This window comes from Apium graveolens, chromosome 9 (genome assembly GCF_009905375.1).
Source record: "Apium graveolens cultivar Ventura chromosome 9, ASM990537v1, whole genome shotgun sequence".
In the NCBI taxonomy this organism is placed as follows: domain Eukaryota; kingdom Viridiplantae; phylum Streptophyta; class Magnoliopsida; order Apiales; family Apiaceae; genus Apium; species Apium graveolens.
The window spans coordinates 222,489,816-222,502,378 of record NC_133655.1 but is presented as its reverse complement, the minus strand read 5'-3'; the positions used below and the strand labels follow the sequence as shown (position 1 = coordinate 222,502,378).

Below are 12,563 nucleotides of genomic sequence, written 5' to 3'. Positions count from 1 at the left end.
TCTTTGTATGTTAAGAGCTCGCTCTGATACCAATTGTTATTCCCAGTGGACTAACAATGAGATTTACAGAAGGGGGGTTGAATGTAAATCTCAAAACTTTTTCAAGTTTTGAGCAGTTTCTAAGGCTAAGTGTTTAAGTGAACAAATGTGTGTGAATTGCTTGAAGCTGATACAGACAGATATATATTCAAACACAAATGTAAAGAACACAAAGAACTTAAAAACTTTTCTAGTGGATTTGTTGTTCCACCAGAGATGTGTTATTTCAGAAAATCTGTGATTCAAAGAATTAAATCACAGCTGCTTCCTAGTACAAACTAGATGATTTTCTCTCTTGATATTTCTAAACAGCTCAGGAAAATTCTCTTCTAATTACTAGCTGCTACTTGGTTTATATATCACCAAGTTTACAAGTGAAGACAAAACTGTAAAATACAATTAAAAGGATTCTTCACATGTTTCTTCTTCATTTCTCTATCCAATGCAATCTAGGATAATCTGTGAATCTTTGAATACTTCCTTGTTTGCATCAAAATGGAAATGCTGCATTTTCTTGATACCTCCTAGAGGCTTCCACATTCCAGTTTGTCTCTGTCAACCCATGTGCCTCTGTCAGCTTGTGAATTGTCACTATCAACTGCTAATGAACCAAGCATCCGTTGAAGCTTTCATCCGTTGATGCCTTATCCATTGAGGCTTTATCCGTTGAAGCTTTATCCGTTGATGCATTATCAGTTGAAGTCTTTATCCGTTGAAGCACTTATCCGTTGATGGATATTATCCGTTGAAGCATTAGAGACATCCGTTGAAGCTTTGTTTCTTATCCGTTGAAGGTCTTCAATATTCGTTGATACTTCTTCACTTATACAAAATTACAAGGCATGAAATATTTACAATTAGCCCTCCTATTTGTATATCCATTAGTAGTCAACATGACTGATAATTTCCTACAACATCTAAGAATTACAACTTGAAACCAGAGAATGAAATGTGCTACAATACTAAACTTATTGCTAAGTAAAGCTACTCCTTCAACGGATAGCCAAGATGGTCTTATCCGTTGAGGCTACAAACACTAGATTTCTACTTAAGTGTTTTGTCTAACTTATCATCAAACTAATACACATATTCCTAACAGTTAGTATTGGGTAGATCATATCAGTATAATTTAAATTAGTGTCATAAAGCTATGGTGAATCAATTGGCTTCAAAATTAATAACTTGAAATATTTCTTATCTTCGTTTGAGGATAAGCATGTGTTGAAGTCATCATATGAATGCACATTGTTTCTTGATACAATACATGAGTTTTGTGTTGTTGATTCCAAGCTTGTGCTCATAAAGGTTTATCATGATTGGTTCGAGCTGGTATTAATGATACCTTTATGCTTAAAAGCTATTTTGGTGGAGGATGTGAAGTATGAAGTTCCATCAAGGTCTTTCCTTTTAAAAGTACAACCTTAGCGAGATAAATAGTAAGTCGGCGTAATAGTTATTCTAGATGAGAACTCGAGGTCGGGTTCTTTTGAAGTGGAGGAGTCTGATGCAGGAGGATTTTCGGCACATATCAAGGGTGTGATGAGTGTCAGAAGAGTAAAAATATCATCACTGAGGACTGCATGGTCATCCTATTGATGATATATGATGGCATCGAAAAATACAACAGTAGCGAGGATCAAGAAGGGGATTCAAGTGTTGATTATTGGAAGCGATTTCATGGCTATCTCATACTTTGCTGCTACATCTGGTACAATAATAGATGCTAATCATCAGTTTTACTTGCATCCATTAGATCATCCAGGTATGATTCTCATCACTGTTACATTGACTGATCAGAATTATAGTCAATGGAGTCGTTCTATGAAAATTGCTCTTTCATCAAAGCTAAAGCTAGGTTTTATTGATGGATCATGTGCTAAACCTGCTCTCACATCTCCTTTGTTGATCCATTGAAATCGTTGTAATGATGTTGTTATCTCCTGGTTAATGAATACTATTTCTCCTGATATTCGACAAAGTGTGATGTACATGAACACTAATAAGGCTATATGGGATGATCTAGTTATGCGTTTCTCACAGACAAATGTACCTAAACTGTTTAATCTCATAAAGGAATTAGCCTATCTAACTCAGGGTAATATGAATATATTTGCCTATTTTACTAAGTTTAGAACCTTGAATGATGAGTTGGACGAATTGGCTGATGTACCTAGATGCAACTGTGGAAAATGTAGCTGTGAAAATAATATAAAAATTGAGAAGTATTTGAATGATGTTAAACTTTCTCAGTTTTTAATGGGATTAAGTGATCAGTATACTGTTGTGCGAGGTCATCTTCTCTTAATGGTTCCTACTCCTACTTTAAGTGCTGCTTATAGTGTTTTACTTCAAGAAGAAAATCAGAGGGAGTGTAAGTTTTCTAGTGGTCCTGATAGTGTGGCTATGTCTGTCAAAAATCAGACTTCTCAGATTTTTCAAAGACCATCTGCTAATAACAAGAATAGCAAGATTGTGAATGCTAAGGTTTCAGAGTCAACTTTGTATTGTGACTTTTGTCAAATGACTGGACATAATAGAGATAAGTGCTTCTGTATTCATGGATTTCCTGAGTGGCACAGAATGTATGGCAAGCCAAAACCAAAGCCTAGAACTCAGAAACAAACTACTACAAAGAGTGCTCATGCTTATACTATGATCAATGAGTCTACAGGTTTGCAGTCAAATACTGGTACTAAGGATTATCTTGGATCTACCACTGCTAATGATGGTTTTACAAATACTCAGTATCAGCAGCTGTTGAGCATGATTCAATCTAGTTTCAAGGAGCTGAACTCATCAACTACTCATCATGCTAGTTCTTCCAATGTGTGGTCTGCTCCTTCTACTTCTCAATTGGCAGGTACTGTAATGCACTTTGCTTGCCCGGCTCTTAACACTGTGACATTTAGTTCAGACATGTGGATTTTAGATTCTGGTGTCACTGATCATATAACACCTCACTTTAATCTTCTCAAATCAGTAAAGGCTGTTAATACTACACTTCACTTACCCAATGGTCAACTTACTTCAGTCACTTATGTTGGTGTAGTTGAACTACATAATTCTATTGTTCTTACTGATGTGCTATTTGTGCCCAGTTTTCAGTATAATCTGATTTCTATTCCAAAATTGACTCAAAATGCTCAATATGGGATCTCTTTTACTAAAGATACTTGTACTCTTCAGGACCTTTCCTTGAAGAGGAGCAAAGAGATTGGTAGCTTTCATGGAGGATTATACATTCTTCAAAATCCTGTTTCTCTCTCTTCAGTTGTTCATTCTTCAGCTTCTGTTTCTTGTAATATGTTAGGTCACACACACACTGTAGAGGGGGTGAATACATTGTATAGTACACTTAAATCGAACTTTAAGAACTTAAGTAACATAAAACAAACTTTATTGAAACAATAAACTCTGTTACAGTATGGAACTGTTACCTCTCAGTGATGAACAAATATCACGAGAGCTGTTAGGGTTACAATGAATAATCTTTTCTAATAATGATAACACTTATAGTGTAAAACTTATGTCTGTGTTTATATACTACACAGTTACAAGATAATCGCTAATTGATATGGAATATAATTCTGCTTCCTAAAATATATCAATCAGATATCTTTTCTTCCAAGTATTCCATTCTTCACGGAATTCCTTCTTCATGCATATCTCTTCTTATGTTTATCTCGATCTTCTTTCCTTTAATCAGCTACTGTCCTTATCTGATTGTCCTTCAGCACTTAAGTTCTGATATCTATCTTCTGATGATTATCTCCTGATAATATAAGTACTGATATCCTTAAGTCCTGACTTCCAGTATAAGTACTGATCAATAGTTAAGTACTGATTTATCCTGTTCACGTAAGATCTGAAAGCTAAACATAAAACACATTAGCCATGACATTATCAAATATATCTAACAATCTCCCCCAACTTGTAAATTAACAAAATATACAAGTTTAATAGATATTTGATGATGTCAAAAACATTAAGTACAAATGCATAAGAAATAGACTAGATAACTACAACTTACAGTCCTTAAAGTTTTTACCAATTTCAACTTCTGATAACAACTTCAATCTGTATAAATATCAGAATTTAAGCAGTTATAGATCTTCGACTTGGCTTCTTCATTTTCTGATCTCTCTGATGTCAGGAGTTGTTCTGAGATAGTTCTTCAACAAACATTTCTTAGCATATCTTAGTTCATCAATCATTCTCCTTTTAACACCTTTAAGCTCTGCAGTATCTTTACCAGTTTGAAAGATTGCAGCTCTGAGATCATTAATCTTTGCTTTTCTCAACTCCTGATCTAGTCTTATGACATAAGCTTTGTCAGACTCAAGATTGAATTCAAGTCCCTTAATACCAAGATACGTTCTGATCTGTGCAGTATTAGGCTTCATATCAACAATATCACCATTGTGATCTCTGTACTTTGGAACATATATGCTGTCAGACTTAACAGAATAAAGCCTTTTCTGTCTCTGAATCTGTTCTTTTAAGTAGTTTGCAGCAGTCTCTGTTATTCTGTCATCCACTTGAAGTAAGAAAAGTACATGCTCCAATTCTTCAAAATACTTCAAAGGAATGGCATTTTGTCTTATATGATAAACCCTACCATCTGTCATGAAATACAACATGATGTATTCTTTCAAGTAGGTATGGTAAACCATCTGTACAGATTCCAGTTGATTCAATCTCTCAGGAGTTGCTCCAATACCTGGTTCACTCAAGGAAGTTGGATCATTGGTAGTGTTGTGTACTCTTCTTTCATCAGCACTTCCCAATCCAATTTTATCTCTAGCTTCCTTTCCAGTAACTACTCTTGCTTCAAAACCACTTGCAGTAGTCTTCAAAGATTGAGTCTGTTTTGCTTTAGTGAATCCTGGTAGGAGTGTCTTTGATCTATTTTCTGATATCAAGTTAACTTGAGCTCTGTCAGAGGTTACTTGCTTCTTCTGAATATCAGAACTTACAATTTCTTGACTCTGAACAACTTGAGCCATGTCAGAGGTTGTTTTAAGAACTTTTCTTGAAGTCAGAGCAAGATCATCTTTACCATCAGTAATTTCTTCTTCCTCAGGAGGTACATAAGCCTTGATAGGTTCACCAACCTTTTCTTTACCCTTGGATCTTGGATCTATCTGTGGTTGTGATCTAGCTAATGTTGCTTCAGTATATGTCCTTTCTTTGATCACAATGCCTTTAGGTTTTGGAAGTAACTTTTTACCAGAAGCTTCAGATTTAGATGTGACTTTCTCTGATTTAAGTCTGGCTTCTTCTTCCTTTAAACTTTCCAAGTCCATCCCTGGATTTTCTTGAAGAAATAACTGTCTTGACATTTCCTCATCAAGATCTAGAAGTTCATCAGAACTTATCCTTTTACCAGCAGCAGAACTTATTCTTTTCCCAGTATCAGAACTTGTTCGGTGACTAGCTTGTCTTGATGTAAACCTTCTACCTTGACTATGACCACTACCCATTCCAGAGTTTCCTTGGTCATCTTTTCCATCATCCTTTCCTTGCAGTGTCTTGTTGGTTTTGCATTTGGACTTAATTACCTTCTCCCCCTTTTTGGCATCAGCAGGTAATAAAAGAGAGATAAGTAGTTCCACTGAGGTCTGGATTTCAGTAAGTTGCGATTGCTGAGAAGCTTGATTTTTCAGAATTTGATCAATCTGAGCTTGTTGTTTCTCTTGAGTTTTCTCAATATAAGCAATCCTGTCAATGGTAGGTTGAAAGAACTTTTTCTTATCAATTTTCCAAACTTGTTCCTGTTTGATAAAGTTCTCCTGAATCTTGTGTAGCTCTGCATGAGTATTGGAATGAAGACCTTGTAGATGTTTAGTACTCAATGCAGTGACTCTAAGCTGGGTTTTAAAATCATCAGAATTTAACATTTCATCAGCTTTAGTCAAGTGCTCAGCAAGATGTAAAGCATTTGGAACACATGAAACTGAGTTCCATTCCTTAGTCCACTCATGACCTGCAGGAGTTTCACTCCAAGGCACTGGTGCATCCCTGATAACAAACTCCTTTACCAGTTCAGACTTAGGAAGAGTCGGTGGAGGAGTATATCCTGAAGGACCTGCTTCATCAGCATCTACAGTTGTAGCAGCTTCACCAGTATCTCCAACATTTGCAGCATCAGAACTTAAAGAATCAGTATCTTCTGATAAGACAACAGTGTGAGTAGCAATGGAGGCTTCAGCATCCTCTAATTGCTGATCTGATACTAAGTTCTGATCAACAACCATATCCTGATGCTCACCTAAAATCTGATCATCAGCATCTTGATGCAGAGAAGGTGTTGTTGATAACTCTGGAGTTTGAACAGCATCAGTAACAGGTGTTGTGGAAGGATTATTTGCTGTTGGAGCTTCTAAGAAAAGTATTGTAGGCACAACTAGGTTCTGAATATCAATTTCAGCACTTGTGCCTGGATCAACAAGAGACACAGTTGGTGAGTTAGCCTTGTCAGATACAGCTTCCTGAGATGGAGTTGATGGAGAAGAAGTGACTGGAGCAAATTCCTTGTCTTGTGAGATCAGAGATTCCTGATCCCCTTCCATAGCTGCTTCCTCCTCATCATCTGAAACTGGCCTTTGTGCCCTCTGTTTCTTGTACTTCCTTGTTGATTTGGATTCCTTGGGAGTTTCAGGAACTATCATACGTCTAAGCCTCTTGAGAAACCTAGAACCCCCAATTTTAGAATCCTTCTGAGAAGTTGCTTTCTCAGCTTCAACCACCACAAGTTCTGAAGAAGGAATCTGTTCCTCAGAATCTGATTCATCTCTCAAAGTAATTCTCCTCCTCTTTTGAGGTGTTTGAGGAACAGTCTTTGTTCTCTTTGGCTTAGAGGATGTAGGCTTCACAGTAGGTGCTGAAGAAGAAGGTTGAGCAGTCTGTGAAGTGGAGAGATAGGATTTGAGATAAGTTCTGAGGGTAGGTTGAGTAGAATGAGAGGTAGGTACTGAGGTTGATGGATTTTGGGTGGTTGGAGGTGGTTGGACATCAGAGTAAACAGATCTATAAGTATCAGGATCAGCATTTACCAGGATCTGTTTCACAGACTTAGGAATCTGTAATGGTCTAACCACTTTCTTCTTAGTATCAGCATTTACCAGGTCATTAAAGTATCGTTTTGCAACCTTAAAAGGTGGGGTTTGAGTGCTGACTAAATGAGGTTCATCAGTACAGTAAGTGTAAATAAGTTGACAGAATCTAGCAAAATAAACAACATCTCGATCCTCTGTCATCCTATCCCCAATAAAACCAATTATTCCAATTGCAAAATCAAAATGAGTTTGATGGATAATAGCATACCCTATGTGCTGACTCAGAATTGGGATAGCATCAAAATTTGAACATTTGTTCCCAAAAGCTTTGGTGATGCAATCAAAGAAGAAACTCCATTCTCTTCTGATATTAGCCCATTTCAACTGTCCAAGTTTCGTCAGACTCTTTTCATATCCCAATTCAGCCATTAACTCCCGAAGGGTTGAGTCCTCTGGAACTGAGAAAGTACAATCCTCTGGAAGATGTAAAGCCTGCGTACTGTACCAGGAGTGACTACAAAGGATGAATCACCCACTTGGAAGATAATACTGGGAGTTCCACGGTTACCACCATCATCAAAAACTCCAGTCCTCCAGAACCTCAGAACTTGTTGACTTGAAAATAATTCAGGCTGAGTTAAGGCGTACCCAACCTCACTATGTGCAAGAAGATCTTGCACAAAGTGCAATTCAGATGGAGCGTCAGCATGATCAAGAATTGCAGCATAGTTATTTGGAACAAACTTTGCTCCATCAATGATTAAATCCTTTGGTGCCATGTGAAAAAAAAATATTGAGTTTCAAGGATGCTTGTTAGGTGTTTGAGATAATGTCTGTATGAAAAACCAACGTGAGAAAGAAGAGTAGGAGAGTAAAAGTAAGGAGAGAGATAAAGTATAAAGAAAATAAAAGATTAAAGAAATCTTCTCTCTGTTGTACTTATACTCTGAACAAAAATATTACCGTTTGACACCTGTCAGACATGCAGTAATAACGGACAGTTACTGGGCTCGAGAAAACAGGAATCATTACTTACCCGGTTGCCTAGTTTCAAGGAAAAACCGTTCCATTTATCAAGAGAAACAGTTTTAATTCAAAATTTAAACCGTTAGCACTGATTGAATTATTTTTCATTGCATCATTGAAATTCTGAAAATACATCACATGAAAATGACCAAGATAAATTAGATATATAAGTGCTGAAAATGAATCAGAACTTAATATAAAACAAAAGTTATATGGTCATCAGAATATCAATCAGGATTTATCAACACAAGATAAAATAACTCAGAGACAAAATCTTGAAGTAAAAACAATTTTCATTAATATATCAAGACAATACATTTATGAAATGGAAATTACATCAATACTTATACAAGATTTTCCCTAAGCTCCTAATCCTAACATCAACAGCTTTAGTCCTAGCTAAGAAGCCTGACAAAGCTGAGGATGAAGAAGAACAGGAAGAAGACAAGATTAAGTCATCTTCCTCTTCCTATCTTCGACGAACAAGATGGCGAGTCGTATGATTCGCTCTTGCTGACGGATAGCTTCCCGCCTTTCCTCCTCCAATCGCTCCAGATGGCGATGGTAATCCATATAGAAGAATAGAAGGTGAGTTAGCACCTCCTGTGGGACAGAATCCCAGATCTCCTCATGAATGGCTGTTACATGCCACTCCTGCTGCCACTCGGCACAACTTAGCTCCATAGTGAAGGTTTGGTTGTTCAAAAACATGTTGTATCGAACCATTGTGTTTTTGATAGAAGAAGGAGGATAAGTGTGTGAGAAGAATGTGATGGAAAGACTGATGTGAAGTGGTTGCTTATATAGGCAAGAGAATGCCAAGAGACGCAAAGATATTTAATGCTGACAGGTAGAATTAATTCTACCTCGTCTCCCTAGACTTTGAAAAAGAATAACAGTCATTGGAAAGGGGAATCATGGTCTAGACCGCACAAGACACAAGAAACAGTGGACTGTTTAAGTACAAATACCATTAATCCTTAGCATAGTGACTATTACTCTTCCACTTCAACATATTCGAGTTCGAACTGAGACTGTTTTCAAATTTTATTCACAGATAAGCCAAGTAAAGGATTAGACTGAGAAATCAGAACTTAGGCCTATACCAGAACTTAACAGTCATCAGAACATAATTTCTTAACTCGAAAAAGGAATGCCCATCTTAGTAAATACTCATACAAGTTCTGAGTTATGGACGTCAGAACTTAATCATCAGGACGTGTAACTTAGAACTTGTCCTCAGAATTTGTGCAATAATGACACAATGACTGTTTATCTAAAATAACATAGACCACCACAGAAATTTTCATCATTCAGATGGAGTGATTAGTGTGTGCATTAAGCTAAAAACAGACAAAGAGTAAAGTCTGATTTACTTCAGTACATCTTAGAAATAAGGCATAACTAAAATATTGCTAAAGATCTGTCATTGTCCTGAAACCTACTGATGAATGAGTTCATGCTAGAGTCCATCTCAACTGTTTTGTGCTAATTTTATGCATCTTTTGCAATTCTGTTTTACAGTGGCTTCTCAGTGTAAGTGAGTCACGACTGTTTATCAGAATTTATGCTATTTTCAGAGTATTTCTCCAGTAATCATAGAGTGTGAAAAGTCACCAAGAAAATATTTTGCTTTTCTGATGCATATTTACTTAATACCAGCAATGCACTTGGGTCGTCCCTTCCACATTTTTACTCTAGATCTCAAAGGAGTACCTGATTTTAATCTTTGATCTTTTTGCTTTTTCTTTTGATAAGAGAGGTTTATCAGCACTTAGTACATTCAGCAGTTTTACTAGTATCAGAACTTAACAGATGAGTAGCATTATTCTAATTTGTGACTTAGTAGTAAGATATACAAAGTAAACTTAACTAAGCTCAGTTATCAGAATTTGCTAGTGTCATAAGATTTCCACTGAAATAATTACTTCTTCCATGGAATCATTTGTTTATTGAAGACTACTAGGTCAGTATCTAGCACAGTTATCCTCATAGGAATGAATAGGTACTAGAACAAACATATCACTTATCATAGTTTAGAAACATATATCAGACAACAGTCAGTACTTAAAGACATTTATCAATTAAGCACAGAATATATAATGAGATTAATTCCGTAAATACTGAGCATAAAGTATGATTCATAGAACAAGTCTAAGCAGATTTAGAGAAAGAACCTGAAACCATTCCAAGTTCATTTACCAATCTTGTAAAAGTAGCTTCACATAATGGTTTTGTAAAGATATCTGCCAATTGTTGATCTGTGGGAACAAAATGCAATTCCACTGTACCTTCATCCACATGTTCCCTGATGAAGTGGTACCTGATGCTGATGTGCTTTGTCATTGAGTATTGAACTGGATTACCTGTCATAGCAATAGCACTTTGATTATCACAGTAAATAGGGATTTTGAAATATGTTAACCCATAATCCAGTAACTGATTCTTCATCCAAAGAATCTGTGCACAACAGCTTCCTGCAGCAATATACTCTGCTTCTACAGTTGATGTGGAAATTGACTTTTGTTTCTTGCTGTACCAAGAAACCAATCTGCCTCCAAGAAATTGGCAGCTTCCACTTGTGCTTTTCCTTTCAATTTTGCAACCTGCAAAATCTGCATCTGAGTAACCTATTAGTTTAAAATCTGATTCTCTAGGATACCATAATCCCAGAGCAGCTGTTCCTTTAAGATACTTAAAGATTCTTTTTACAGCTGTTAAGTGAGGTTCTCTTGGATCTGCTTGAAATCTTGCACAAAGACAGGTAGCATACATGATATCAGGTCTACTAGCAGTTAGATAGAGTAGAGAGCCAATCATACCTCTGTAGTCAGTAATATCTACTGATTTACCGGTATCCTTATCCAGTTTTGTTGCAGTGGCCATTGGAGTGGATGCACTTGAACAATCTTGCATTCCAAATTTCTTTAGCAAGTTTCTGGTGTACTTGGTTTGACAAATAAAAGTGCCTTCCTCATTCTGCTTGACTTGAAGGCCCAGAAAATAGCTAAGTTCCCCCATCATACTCATCTGATATCTTGACTGCATTAGTTTGGCAAACTTCTTGCAAAGTTTGTCATTTGTAGATCCAAAAATGATATCATCAACATAAATCTGGACCAGAAGTAATTCCTTTCCATGGTTGAGGTAGAACAGTGTTTTGTCTATTGTCCCTCTGTGGAATCCACTTTCCAGAAGAAACTGAGCTAAAGTCTCATACCATGTTCTAGGAGCTTGCTTAAGTCCATAAAGTGCTTTGTCAAGTCTGTAGACATAGTCTGGATGTTTGGTATCTACAAAACCTGGAGGTTGTTCAACATATACCTCTTCCTCCAATTCTTCATTGAGAAAAGCACTTTTCACATCCATTTGAAAGACAGTAAACTTTTTGTGAGCAGCATAAGCCAAAAATATCCTTATGGCTTCTAACCTAGCAACTGGTGCAAATGTTTCATCATAATCAATTCCCTCTTGTTGAGAATATCCTTTTGCAACCAGCCTTGCCTTATTCCTTGTAATTATGCCATCACTGTCAGTTTTGTTTCTGAATACCCACTTTGTACCAACAACAGATCTATTCTTTGGTCTTGGTACTAGGGTCCAGACTTTGTTTCTTTCAAATTCATTCAACTCTTCCTGCATTACTTGCACCCAATCAGCATCTTGAAGAGCTTCTTCCACTTTCTTTGGCTCAGTCTGAGAGAGAAAAGAATTGTAAAGACACTCATTTGAAGTACCTGTTCTAGTTCTAACACCTGCATCAGGATTTCCAATTATCAAATCAGGTGTATGTGATTTTGTCCACTTCCTTGCAGATGGAAGGTTTTCTCTAGAACTGGATGCTCCCCCATGATCCATGCTATCTTCATTTTCATTTTCTGATGCTCCCCCTGAAACTATGCTCTCTGAGTTGGATTCTTCAGTATTTAGATTTTCAGCACTATCAGAACTTGGCTTATCAGAACTTGACGAGTCAGAACTTGACGAGTCAGAACTTGAAGAGCCAGATGCATGTTCGGATGTTTCTTGAGATGTGGTAGGATCTTGAGTATGCTCCCCCTGCATAGGTGCATCTTCCTTTAACGTAGTCACCACAGTTTCAATAACATCAGAGTTTAATCCATCAGAGTTTGCAGTATCAAGACTTAGACTGTCAGGATTTTCAGTTTCAGAATATGAGTCTTCATTTTCAAATCTCAGCTGATCATGGTCAATGAAATCTTTAAGACCAGTGATCTTCTTGTCATCAAAAGAGACATTGATAGATTCCATGACCACTTTTGTTCTCAAATTATAGACTCTGAAGGCTTTTGTGGAAAGTGGATATCCAACAAAGATTCCTTCATCAGCTTTTAGATCAAACTTTGATAGCTGTTCAGGATGAGTCTTGAGAACAAAACACTTGCATCCAAATACATGAAAATATTTCAGATTTGGCTT

The 12,563-nt window shown here is 36.7% G+C and overlaps 1 protein-coding gene across 1 annotated transcript in view; it reads left to right on the top strand.

Annotated features, from left to right (window-relative positions):
- The first annotated feature begins 1,986 nt into the window (after positions 1-1,986).
- The window catches only part of LOC141685979 (uncharacterized), a 53,400-nt gene continuing 42,823 nt past the window's right edge, over positions 1,987-12,563 (top strand). The window contains exon 1 of the mRNA XM_074491049.1: positions 1,987-3,344. Within this exon, the coding sequence (XP_074347150.1) occupies positions 1,987-3,344 (1,358 nt within the window). The remainder of the gene's footprint in view (positions 3,345-12,563) is intronic.